This window comes from Lagenorhynchus albirostris, chromosome 16 (genome assembly GCF_949774975.1).
Source record: "Lagenorhynchus albirostris chromosome 16, mLagAlb1.1, whole genome shotgun sequence".
Classification (NCBI taxonomy): Eukaryota; Metazoa; Chordata; class Mammalia; order Artiodactyla; family Delphinidae; genus Lagenorhynchus; species Lagenorhynchus albirostris.
This window is the reverse complement of record NC_083110.1, coordinates 35,996,111-36,009,255: the sequence shown is the minus strand read 5'-3', so window position 1 is coordinate 36,009,255 and position 13,145 is coordinate 35,996,111. Positions and strand designations below refer to the sequence as shown.

The window sequence follows — 13,145 nt, the reverse complement described above, 5'->3', positions numbered from 1 at the left end:
TAGGCACTGTGGCCCCAAAGTGTTGAATAAGCCTGGTCTTGTAGGCACCTGTCTGCCCCTCTACCCTTGGTGTTCACAGATTACATATCTCCTAGGGTCTCCTAGATTTGTTTTATCTTGCAAGGACTAGTCCATTCCTGACTCCAACCTGGCCTCTTCCTCTAAATACCCCCAAAGTCTCAACCAGATTCTTACTTTTCCAGGCAGGCCTGAACCTCTGGCTTAAAAGGACAGCCAAACTATAGGGTTCCTCTACATGGCCTGATATTAAGGGCCCAGGATAGTACATGCTTCATGCCTGTGACCTTTGGAGAAAGACAGACACCTTAGTCGCTGGGTGATCTTTGGCAAATCGTTTATCTTTGACAGTGTTCCTTAAGTTTCCCATCAGCAGAGTGGCTGGATAATAGAACCAAAATCCCTGAAAAGGAGATGTAGGGAAATCTGCATCGTAAACTCAGCACCTGGAAGCCTGCTCACCTGTTTTCTCACATGCTCTCCTGAGGCTCTACTACATGACAGCAGAGACGGTAATGTCACTACCACACTATCGTTTGCCCTGCAAGTGAAATACTTGAAACTGAATCACCCTGGCATCCTGGCTTGGGTGAGCAGCAGTCAGAGGGAGATTGGCTTTCAGAGCAGGTGACAACCCAGAGGCCTGCCTCCTGTCACTGTAGCTAGGCAGTCAGCTAACACCACCTCACTGTTGGGATGGATCTTGCTCCCAGCAGCATATCCCACTGCCTCCTGCCTAGGAGGAGAGCCCAAGCAGATCTTCACTGACATTCAATAGCCTTGTTCTTCCACTGTTTCCATCTCAAGGATATTAATCTCTAGCCTGCCTACGGCTATCAGAATTCTTTTTCAATGCTTCCAATACATACTCATCATAGCCATTTTCCAGACTTACTAGAAAGAGGCACAAAACTCTAATGTGACCCAAACTCCACATGCCTGGTTTTCTGTATCTACTTTTGAGAACTATGGAAACACGGAATAGAGGATAACTGACTTATGTGAGAGGGTATAGGATTCATGGTAAGGTTCCACAAGTGGAGAGGGAGAAAGACTTTACAGGCAGAGGGGACTGAATGAGTCTTGCAATGAAGGCTTGAGGCTCTTGAGTAGTCTGATACAGGTAGAGAGGAGAGGAAGCGGGATGGGAGGTGTGGTCAACGCCACTGCAAATGCCAATGGATGTGAACTCATTTCTGGTAGACAGTGGGGAGCCACCAAAGTTTTTTTTAAAAGAGGTAGGTGGTTTGTTACATTCATATTTTAGAATTATCATTCTGGTGGCTGTGTGTGAATTCATCTTTTTAAATAGACTTTTTTAAGAACAGTTTTAGGTTCACAGAAAAATTGAGCACAGAATACAGAGAATTCCCATATACCTCCCTCCCCACCCCCCCAGTTTACTGTCTTGCATTAGTGTGGTATATTTGTTACAATTAATGAACTAAAGTCCCTAGTTTACATTAGTGTTCACTCTGTGTTTTACAGTCCCATGGGTTTTGACAAGTGCACACTATCACGCACACACCGTTACAGTATCACACAGAATCGTTTCACCACCCTAAAAAAATCCCCTGTGCTTCACCTATTCATTACTCCTCCTCCCTTCCTGTAAATCTCTTGGCAATCACTCTATCTCAACACATCTTGCTTTTCTAAAACATCATATAGTTGGAATCATACGGTATGTGGACTTTTCAGACTGGCTTCTGTCTCTTAGTAATATGCATTTAAGGTTCTTCCATGTCTTTTTGTGGCTTGAGAGCTCATTTCTTTTGGTAAGTCTATTTCTTTTTTTGGGGGGCCCACACTGCACGGCTTGTGGTATATAAGTTCCCTGACCAGGGATTGAACCCAGGCCCTTGGCAGCGAAAGAGCCGAGTCCTAACCACTGGACCACCAGGGCATTCCCTGGTAAGTCTATTTTTTTTGCGGTACACGGGCCTGTCACTGTTGTGGCCTCTCGCATTGCGGAGCACAGGCTCCAGATGTGCAGGCTCAGCGGCCGTGGCTCATGGGCCCAGCCGCTCTGCGGCATGTGGGATCTTCCCGGACCGGTGCACGAACCCGCGTCCCCTGCATCGGCAGGTGGACTCTCAACCACTGCGCCACCAGGGAAGCCCCGTAAGTCTGTTTTTTTACATTTTCCTTCAATAAATATTTACTGAACTTCTATAGCAACTTCTATAGATTCTGTCTATCTAATAAAGATATAATGCAAGGTCACAAATTTACTTTTTCTAGTAGCCACATTAAAAAAGGTAAAAAGGAGATGAAATTAACTTTAATAACATATTCTACTTAACACAATATATTCAAAATATTATTATTTCAACATTTTATCGGTATAACAATTGAGATACTTTATATATACAATTTTTGTACTAAGCCTTGGAAACCCAGTGCTTTGTATTTCCAGAACATCTCAGGTTGGACTAGCCACATTTCCAGTGCTTGGTGGACACACACAGCTGGACAGTGCAGTACCGTGCTGGATGCTGAGGATGAGCAGGTGGACAAGGTCTCTGACATCATACCGCTGACAGTCTAGTGTGGGAGACAGATAGTAGTCAACAAATCATTTTGGAGAGTGATAAGCGTTATTGAGAAAATAATACACCCGTATTATACAGAGACTGGGAGGCAGATTTAGATTGCCTGGGTAGTCGGAAAAGCCTTTCTGAGGCTGCGACCGAAATGAGGAGGCATTAACCATCAATTATCTATTGCCACAATAATGCTGTATAACAAGCCACTTCAAAACTCACAGGCTTACTATAATAGCTAGTTATTATTGCTCATGAGTCTACAAGTCAGCTGGGCAGTTCTTCTGGGCCCAGGTGGGCTCACACATGCATCTGTGAGCAGCTGCAGGTCAGGTGGGTGGCTATGCTGAGCCTGGCTGGGCTTGCCTGTTTGGGGTCTGCTGGCTGTTGACTGGTATAGGATGTCCTCAGCTCTTTTCCATATAGCTTCTCATCCTCCAGCAGGCTAGCCCAGGCCTGTTCTCATGGTGGAGGCAGGGATCCAAGAGAGAATGTGGAAGCATTCAAGGTTTATGAAGGCTCAGGCTCAGAACTATTTATCACTTCTGCCACATTCTTTTGGCAGAAGCAAGTTACAAGGCCAGCCCAGATTCTGGGAGGAATTGGAAAGACACATTGCAAGAGGTGTGTGTACAGGGAGGGGTGGAAAATTCAGGCAATTTTGGCAATTCATCTCCCATATTACTTAAAAAGCTTTCAACACCATCAGGAAGTTATAACAATGCTAAACTCTGTGTGCCCAAACAAATATCCTAAAAACATAAAAACAGAAATAGAATTGTAGGGAGAAACTGACAAAATTCCTCTTACAGTGGGAGGTTTCAATATACCTTTTGCAATTATTGGTAGTTCAAGCACACAAACAATAAGTAAAGATATGGAAGAGTTCAACATAATTTACGAGGTATTTAGTTCACAAATATTTTCAGCATGCTTTCTGTGTGTGAGGCACTATTCTAGGTGTGCTGGGCATATAGCAGTGAAAAGTCAACAATCCCTGTCCTCATAGAGTTTATATTCTAGTGGAAGGAAACAAACAGACAAGTTAATATGTAAAACAAACATGATTACTATGGTGAAAGACCAGAGGGAAAGGATATGGAGTGTGGGGATAGCAGGGTGAGGGGTTTAACTTAAATAGCATGGTCAGTGTAGTCGCTACTGAGGAGACACTGGAGCGAAGACCTGAGTGGTGAGGGCTTGAGTCCTGTGCTTATCTCTAGGACCAGTGGAGGGAACAGCAGTACAAAGACCCTGAGGCAGTAGCTGGGAGGTTCTAGTAGTAGACAGAGGCAGGCTTGGCAAAGTGGGAAGGGATAGGAGTTGTCAGGGGCCAGATCATGCAGGGCCTTATAGGCCATGGTAAGGATTTTGGATTTTAGTTTTCATGATGGGAAGTCCCAGGAGGGTTTTTGTTGAGGGAGAGGGGTATCATAGAGCATTAGGGGTGATGACCTTGGGAAGAAGAGGGCTGTTTCCAGACAAGAGTCAGGTAGCCAAACCTTTAGAGATGACTGGGTACCAATCCTTGTCAGGCAGCCTGTCCCCAGGGAATTTCCCTTGCTTTGTCTTTCAATTACCTAGACAGCAGTTTATTCCCCAAAGGATGTCACTATCTACAGAGAACATGTTCCAATTATCCCAGAAAACAAGGTAATTGGGATTGTAGTAATATTCATCGCCTCAATTCTCAGAATGAAAACCTATCCAAAGCAAGAACAAAAGGTAGCTCCAGAAAGCACTCCCTCCCACTTGGGAAAACCCAGTCATCAACTTATGGAGCCACAATTTATGTGAAACTGTTGTTAGTTTCAAGTCACTTTCTTTTTATGATATAATCTTACATTAAAAAAAGAAAGAAATGGGGCCATTTATTCAACAAATATTTACTGAGCACCTACTATGTGCCACACACTCTTCCAGGTGCAAGGGATACAGCAGAAAACAAGACCGGCAAAGATCTCTAACCTCATACGGAAGATAAACACGCAAAATATGTGATATGTTGGATGAGGAGATAAATGCCCTGAAGAAAAATAAGGGGGGAATAGTGAACATTTGAGAGTGGGTGTGTTACAATTTAAAATAGGCTAGTCAGGGGGACATTAGTTAAAAAAGTCCTATCAGCCCAATATTCCTCGGAACAGAGAGAAGGGTTGCAGAGTGTCAGAGAGATAAAGGCAGGGCGGGGCCCACATCTTGTAATACAACTGCTACAATGTTAAGGGTATGATTTATAATTTTATTCCACATTCCATGAAAAGGAAAAATTTCCTCTAGCCGATGTGGTAATTTCTGACCTCTAGTTCTTGGAACTGAATTATATAAGTTGTAGTACATTTTACTACACATTATCAGAGAAAGACTGCATAGCTCTATTTAGCAACTCCAGTTCTGACAGTTCCCATGACTGGGCTAAAACAAAGGCACAACAATGGCAGAATAGATTATTCTATTAGTTTTTTTTGTGGGATTTTCTTTTTTCAGCTAGAGTCCATCTGAGTGGAACTCAAGGTAGTGGGGATGCTGTGCTCCTCTAGGCAGCATACTGGGACAGCCTGCAGCATCAAAGGGTACACGCTTGCCTCAGATCCTTTTCAGTTTCGGAAATACATAGGAAATTTAATGGAAAAAAAATCAGACATCTGAGAGCTTTGCATAGAGGCATTCTAGCAAAGAAAAAAGCACCTACTGGGTATGTATGTGCACAGATTCAAATGAAGTGAAGAGAACCAACCTAGGGGGTGGGAATGGGGAATGGGCAGGAGTATAAGTTGAGGGAACTAAGAAAACAAAAGCAATAAAATATAAAAAAACCCCAAAAAGCTGCTTGCCCATGTGTTATCCACACTGGAATCCAGTTCGCTCACTCTGGTAGGGAACTCAGGGCCATGGCAAGGGAATGGGGTGGAGCCTTCAGAGCATTTGTTAGCCTCAGTGGAACCAGGGAGGTAAAGGGTAAAGTGGTGGTACAGCTTGCAAATCCACAGTCTGAACCTCCTCTAGGAGGGGCCCTGGAGTGGGCAGGCTCTCCTGTCTTTAGTGTGGGACACATGAGGGTGGAGAGCCATAGCACAGCTCTTTTCGGTATTCATACACCAAGCTTCCACAGACTTCACACACACACACAATTTATTTTTCAAATCATGTACTGGATTCAAGAAGATCTGAAAGTAATAATGGGTCCTGAATGCTTAAGAAAAAGTTTGATTTCCTCATTAGTTACAACACCTGGAGCAAATGCCAACGTCTCCATTACCTCACTTGTAAAATAAAGATAACAGGTAGAGATGCAAATAAAGACTTCCTCAAGAGCCTGATGTCATATCTGATGCATAGTAGGTTCTTAATGTTCTCCCCCATCCTAACAAAAAGAATTAGATTACTGTCAAATGCTATGGGTATACTTTAAAACAGTACTTGTTAACCTTTAACATGTGGACCAATCACCTGGGGGAATCCTGTTAAAGTACAGATTCTGATTCAGGGGAGTTGGGGAGGGGACAAGGATTCTTGCATTACCCAAAAGACTTCCAGGTTCTGACTATGCTGGGGGTCACTCTTGGAGTAGCAAGAATGAACATTAAGTTCCATTACTTGACACAACGACCACACAAAAAGCCCTCAAAAGGAGCTCCACGGACTAGCTATTTCTTTAAAAATTTTACTTTTCCACTTCAGCTTCATGCAGAGTCACTGACCCAGCTAAGTGCCCAGCACCAGCCAGGCCAGGGCATAATGAGCTTTGTGAGGGCATCATTTGGTCCCGGAGGGTTCACAGCACCCTTTTACAGAAAGATCCTGCAACTGTCTCCCCACCACTTTCAGCTTTTTGATCTTAGCCTTTGCCTCTAATGATAATTACCCCTTAATTAGCACCCACCACCATGTCATCTAAATAATTATAGTAAGTGCAGCTTGCACCTCTGCTGGCAGTCTTCAAACAAACTGATAAAACAAGATCCTATGCCAATTTTTTTTTTCTTTTTGCGGTATGCGGGCCTCTCACTGTTGTGGCCTCTCCCATTGCGGAGCACAGGCTCCGGACGCGCAGGTACAGCGGCCATGGCTCACGGGCCCAGCAACTCCGCGGCATGTGGGATCTTCCCAGACCAGGACACGAACCCGTGTCCCCTGCATCGGCAGGCGGACTCTCAACCACTGCTCCACCAGGGAAGCCCCTATGCCAATTTTTAAAAAGACAAAACTGACCCAAATAAAAGTCACATGCCGTGGAACACGCAGACTCATTACAACTTCCATTAGAATAAGCTACTTGAGTTGGTTTTGAAAAAAAAAAATATATATATATATATATAGTGAAGCCCTAACCCCAATGTGAGGGCATTTGGAGGTAGGGCCTTTGGGATGTTATTAGTTTATGAGGGTAGAACCACTATATGAAGAGACAAAAATCATCTCTCTCTACCATGTGAAGAAACAGCAAGAAGGCAGCCATCTGCAAGCCAGGAAGAGAGTCCTCACCAGGAAGAGAATCAACTTGCACCTTGATCTTGGACTTCCTAGCCTTCAGAATGTGAGAAATAAATTTCTACTGTTTAAGCCAAAAAAAAAAAAAAAAGAAAAAAGTTGGTTTTGATACAATCAAGTATTGATATATTTGGGAAATTGTAAATGTCGGAATGTAAATTTTGCAAGCAGTTGTGCAAAAGTAAAACAATTCAGCCATACTAAAATCCACATTAAATTCCTGTTGGGAAGGGCTACAGGATGTCTGAACTATTTTTTCTGTTTGTAGTTGCCCGAATATATTGGAGGAGTTTGGTAACTTCTGGTGCATTCAAAAGCAAATTACCTTTTGTGGAGGAAGAGGCGGGCTTTTCAAATAAAGCAATTAGTAGTTTTCTAATTTCCCAAGTGGATCTCCATTCACCGCCTACCTAACAGCAGTGCCATCCGAGCCCAAAGAATCATGTACATCTCTTAGGAGGAACCAATTGTGCTACTCTTAACGTGGTTTTCCTTCCGCAGCCTTAAAAACAAAAAAGGAAAACTAAAACTTTCCGAGTTTCTGAAGAGGTAATACATTGACACGGAAAAAACTTCGAACAGCACAAAATGGTGTATAAAGAAAAATAAATGATCTCCCATCATCCGTCACCTCCCTGTCCTCCCCAGAGGCAATCACTGGTTAAATTTTTTATTATGGAAAATTTCAGATATATAGGTAGAGATATTGGAATGAGCCCGTGTATAACACAGCATCAGCAATGGAAAACACCCCACTGGCTTGTTTTATCCTCCTTCCATCAGTTTTTGTAGGAGTTATTTTAAAATAAATCCCAGACACTGGATCATTTTATCTGTCAAAACTTTTAGTATTTCGTCTTTTTTTTTTCTTTCTCTCCTTCACATAACCACATTACTGTCATCACACCCAACAAGGTTAACGATAATTCCTTAATACCATCCAATATTCTCAGGGGTCACTTTTAACGGGTTCGGGATGGACAGAGGGAGAAAGAACTACGAAGGTAAGGACCGAGGGGATACAGGTGGCACAATAAAGAGCCGAGCTGACATCGCTCCAGGCCGCGACCGTGGATCGGTTGCCCAGCTCCCCGGGCCTCCCAGTTCCCGCTGTCATTAACTGCGCAAGTACAGCACCGGCCAGGACGGGTCGAGGGCCGCACGGAGCCGCGAGCTCCCAGCCTCCCGGCTCCCAGGCGGCGACCCTAGCAGGCCCGGCGCAGCTGTACATCCCACCGTCCCCTGACACCGGCGAGTCCCTGGAGGGGAAACGATTGACACAGCTGCCTGCACTGCGCCCCCGGCCCTCCCCCGTGGCACCTGCGTCTCCCGGCAGGGCCAGCAGCTGGAACTTGCTCCGGAGCCCGGGCCGTCCGGGTCCGCCGCCACCTCTCCTCCCGCTGCCAACTCCCGCGCCGAGCTCTCAGCGCCGCGACCTCGCGGACCCGGACTACAACTCCCGTCGGGCCCCGCGGTCGGCCCAATGGCGGGCGCCGGAGCATGCGGGGCGCGGCGCCTGCGCGGCGGTTTGAGTAAGCAGCTGCGCGATTGGCTGCGGGGTCGGGCGGCCGCGCGGGGCCTGTGGGAAGCGGAGTGACGGAGCGAGCCGCTGTTGGAGGAAGGAGGTGGGGGCCGGGAGGGCAAATGGCGTTGAGATGGTTCAGGGCCCTGTTCAAACTCTAGCGCTGACCATTCACCGACGGAAGCGGCGGCGCAGGAGGCGGCGGCGGCCCATTGGGGGCACGTAGCGGGCTCTGGTACCAGCTCCGGCGGCGGCGGCGGCGGTAGCCAGGGAGGCCTAGGCCCGGGCCCGGCCGGCGGCGCTCGAGGCGGGGAGGGAAGTTGCGGTGCCGCCGCTCCTCCCCCCCCTCCACCGGGTTTCCTATTTACCGAGAGCGGAGTCGCGGGTTCTGACGGTGGCGGAGCCCTTTGCCTCTCTTCGCTCACCAGCCGGCCCCGTTCTCCCGCGCGGGGCTCCGGCGCCCGCCCGTGGGCAGTTGGGAGCGGGAGAGGCGGAGGCGGCCCGAGGCTAAAGCACTCGCCAGGCGCCGAGGGTAAGTGAGGTCTCGGGTGGCTGCCTAGGCCCGGAGCTTGCCGAGGGTGGGGGAGGCAGGGGTCCGGGAGGGGGTGATGGAAGTCTCTGTACCTCACCCACCCGGCCTCTGAGGAAGTTGGGCAGGGGAACGATCTGAAGAACTCTTTTCCCTTTTATTCTGAGTTCTTTCTGGGCTATGGCTGATTTAGTTCCCTTCCCAGGCGCGGTCAAGTGCGTTGGTTTCAGGCCGGAATTTTTTGCCGTCTTTCCTCCGCCCCTGGCCGCCGCGGAGGCCTTCCACTGCCCTGGGGATTCGGTGGCAGAGGCTTCCGGGGCGTCGGAAGCAACATCCCTTTCCTGGGAGGTGGGGGTGGGGAGGAGAAAAGTTGCGTGAGCTTCCCCGGGCGGGGGGCCGCCTCTCCCCGCCACCTCCTCGCGCACCGCCGCCCCCAGGTGAGGATTTCTGGGTGATGAGGTTTGGCTTTTCCGGCTTTCATTCCGTCGTGGAAGCCCCTAAGCCCTTGGAGATCTGAAAGACGCTGGATTTGGTTGGGGGTTAAGTGTGAGGACCTTTTATCCCAGCGCACTTCCCAGAAAATTCGACCTGGCTTTGGGCTGGGGCAAAGGCCCACCGACAGAAAAGACTTACTTGTGAATCATTCTTTCCTTTTTGGTTAGGGTAATCTTTGGCGTTTGAAGCCTGAGCAAGATAGCCTGTGTTCTTGAAGTATACTGAAAGTACAATGTCACATACGTCTACACACTTGTTTTTGAATTTCTGTGTGCTTTACACTCGAGGCTTGGATAATGCCATCACAATAGTTTGTCTAGTGACCTTTAAAAAAAAAAGACGTGGAAAACTGTAAAGACAGTCAAAGGTAGGGGATATTGTGTAATGAACTCCCATGTATTCATCTTTCAGATTCAACAGTTATTAACTCTAAATTTTTCTCATCTATGCACTTTCCATTCCACACCCCTTCAAGTTAGAGAATCACTGACATTATTGCATCAGTATTTCAGTATATATTTGTTAAAGACATGGGTTTTTTAAAAAAAACATAAGCATGATTTTCTTGTAACTTGAAATAATTCACTCCTTAATATCAAATATTCATCTGCAGACTTTCAAGTTGTAACAGTTAATGCTTTATGGTTCTCGGACCACTTTTGCCATGAGTTTTTCTGGTATGGGCCTAAAGTAGCCCAAGTCTAGATTTTTGGTTTGGCCTTTAGTCAGCATTTTTAGGTAATTACCGTGTTAGTGTATCCAAAACATTCCAGCTTTGTTGGTGTATGTGTAAATATAGATCTGTAGATCAGGGCTTTACATCCCAGGAGGAATGAAAAGAAATGACTTATTTTGTGTTTCTTGTACCTGCTAAATATACTTAGTTTTTTTAGCTATTCTTAACAAGAAAGACAAGATTTTTTAGTGTAAATCTACAGTAGAAGGGGAAATAGATTTCCCAAAGGAGAAAGTTTTGTGAGATGTTAAAAGATTTTTGAACAATTACAAATTATTTTCTCTTAAAGCAGATGTGTATGATGACTAAATTAAGTATTATTTTGTCCAATTAGAATTGGCTTCTAACCAAAATATTAGAGGGGAAATTGCTTTACTAAATATATATATGCACACATATATATATCAAACTGAGTTTATAGGGATTCCCTATAAATTGGGAGAATTTAAGTTGATAAAGGGAAACATAAACTACAGATTAAAACATTGAAAAGTATAGGTCAAAATATCATTCTGATTGTTGTATTGTGTAAGAAATGGATAAGGATTGATAGTGTTTAAGAAGTACTTTAACTTGTTTTAAAAATGTTTGACTCTTCATTTACTGTCCTGAAATTTTTGTCCTAGTACTTAGTATGTAGATAAATCAGATGAATCAATTTATCCTATCTTCAAGCAAAGAGGAAAATAAAGTTACATGTTTCTATTGCTTCTTTTAATAATCCATGGACCAGTCATTGTAATATGCTGGAGTTCACTAGCTCCAGCAAATGAGCACAGCACTATGGAGACAAGGAAGGTAGAAGAAATACGGTTTCTTGCACTAAGGGAGATGACCAAGTAAGGAATATTTTTCAAGTCATAATTCATATTACATTAGGCCAAAAATCAGGTTTTTAAGGATGGGTTAAAAGCTGCAGGTTCTAATATGTGGGAAAATAGCACCATTTTTCTGACTTTTTCCCCCTTATATGAGTAAGTGCTCTGAAATTTCAAGGAACTATATTTAGTCAATTATTTGACATCTCTAAAATCCTGAAAAAAATTAACATTTTGTGCTTAAGATTTTATATTAAGGGTAATTAGCCTATTCAGATTATTTTTTATGGTAAAAGTGATATGAGAATAATAAGTAGATGAATTTGAAACTTTTAAAGAAATCAGTGTTCCAGTATAAGTTGGTTTTGTGAATGCTGGCTTATAAGTTGGTTAGTTGTTAGGCTTTCTTATTCTGAAAGTAGCAAATGAATATGTACTCGTAAAAAAGATTAACAGAAGTATGTAGAGTAAAAAATGAGCCCCTCTCTGTATACTCCCTCCCCTTATTTAACCGTTTTTAAAGATTTGTACCTTGAATGTGGAAAAGCCATATGGGGAGAAAAGCCATATTTACTTGTTAAATATTTGGTGATTATATATTTTCTTACTTTTTTTTTCACAGAGAATATGAAACAGGTGTCAAAATGACATCCAGATTTGGGAAAACATACAGTAGGAAAGGAGGAAATGGCAGTTCAAAGTTTGATGAAGTCTTTTCCAACAAACGGACCACCCTTAGCACAAAGTGGGGAGAGACCACATTTATGGCTAAATTAGGACAGAAGAGGCCCAATTTCAAACCGGATATCCAAGAAATTCCGAAGAAACCTAAGATGGAAGAAGAAGACACTGGAGATCCTTTTGGATTTGACAGTGATGACGAGTCTCTACCAGTTTCTTCAAAGAATTTAGCCCAGGGTAAAGGTTCCTCTTATTCAGAATCTAGTGAAGCTGCTCAGCTGGAAGACGTCACTTCTGTACTTGAAACTAATAGCAAAATTAGTCATGTGATGGGTGAAGACATTGTTGTATCTGATAAATGCTTACGTTTGGAGGATACTTTGCTTGGGAAAGAAAAGAGCACAAACCGTGTCTTAGATGATGATGCAAGCAGAAGTAGCTGTGCTAAATTAATTACTTCAGGTAAGTTTTGATTTTCTTTATTCTGAGCCAGGAGAGCTTTGTGTAAGCTAATATTTAGTTAAATGATTTTGATTTAGATTCTGAAATATTACACCTCTTGGGGTTTTTTCTGCATTAATAATTAATGGGGACCAAAGATAATTTTGTAGAAGAGATTTAAGAAATTAAAGAAACCAATTAGGAGTTGAAATTTTACTTAAGCAACTTGGAAATTAATGTTTCCAGACTGTACCCACAGTACATTTTGGGAGTGATCTTTCATTAATCCTTAACTCCAATTGAAGTAAGAAACATCTTTTTGTTGTGTTGGGATTGCACAGTATCTCATTTCTATTACTGTGGAGGATTTGGATGGTTACTGATAATGAAACTGAGATGAGCGTTTACAATGAGGATTAAGTTTAGGAGTTAACACTTTCTTCCAAAACTAGGAAGATTAAGGAAGTATGGAGTGGAAACAAAGAATTGAGCAAATTGAAATTAGTTTGGAGTCTGGTGCCAGTAGCAACTTGATTTTCATCCACAAAACCAGTTGTATTTTTAAAATGTTAATTTGTAAACCTGGCATCTAGTGTTTGTTCTTAAAACAATGTATTTTATCAGTTGTACCCCAACTCGTCTTTTTTTTTTTTTTGCGGTACTTGGGCCTCTCACTGTTGTGGCCTCTCCCGGCACGAACCCATGTCCCCTGCATCGGCAGGTGGACTCTCAACCACTGCACCACCAGGGAAGCCCCTAACTCGTTTATGTAAAGGATTTAAGACTTACAATAATAAATGATAAAAAGTGCAATTAACTAAAAGACTGAAGAGCTTAGATTGGAGATGGCAAGGGAGACAGCCTGCGT

At 44.0% G+C, this 13,145-nt stretch overlaps 1 protein-coding gene and 1 long non-coding RNA gene across 4 annotated transcripts in view; one reads left to right on the top strand and one right to left on the bottom strand.

Annotated features, from left to right (window-relative positions):
* Nucleotides 1–2,286: 2,286 nt before the first annotated feature.
* LOC132506874 (uncharacterized) lies at nt 2,287–8,495 on the bottom strand. 2 transcript variants are annotated; one of them, XR_009535977.1, is made up of 3 exons: nt 8,376–8,489; nt 5,813–5,928; nt 2,287–5,157 (listed from the first exon to the last, which is right to left on the bottom strand). It is a non-coding gene; the product is annotated as an uncharacterized LOC132506874 (long non-coding RNA). The 2 variants fall into 2 exon arrangements; XR_009535978.1 differs by lacking the exon at nt 5,813–5,928 and having other exon boundaries at nt 2,287–2,565; nt 8,376–8,495.
* Nucleotides 8,496–8,690: 195 nt separating this feature from the next.
* WAPL (WAPL cohesin release factor) overlaps nt 8,691–13,145 on the top strand; it is a 77,602-nt gene continuing 73,147 nt past the window's right edge. The window contains exons 1-2 of one of the 2 annotated variants that reach the window (XM_060125666.1): nt 8,691–9,109; nt 11,778–12,298. In XM_060125666.1, coding sequence (XP_059981649.1) covers nt 11,800–12,298 — 499 coding nt within the window. In that variant the 5' untranslated portion in view covers nt 8,691–9,109; nt 11,778–11,799. Of the gene's footprint in view, nt 9,110–11,049; nt 11,177–11,777; nt 12,299–13,145 lie in introns of those variants that run through there. The other variant, XM_060125665.1, reaches the window with a different exon arrangement.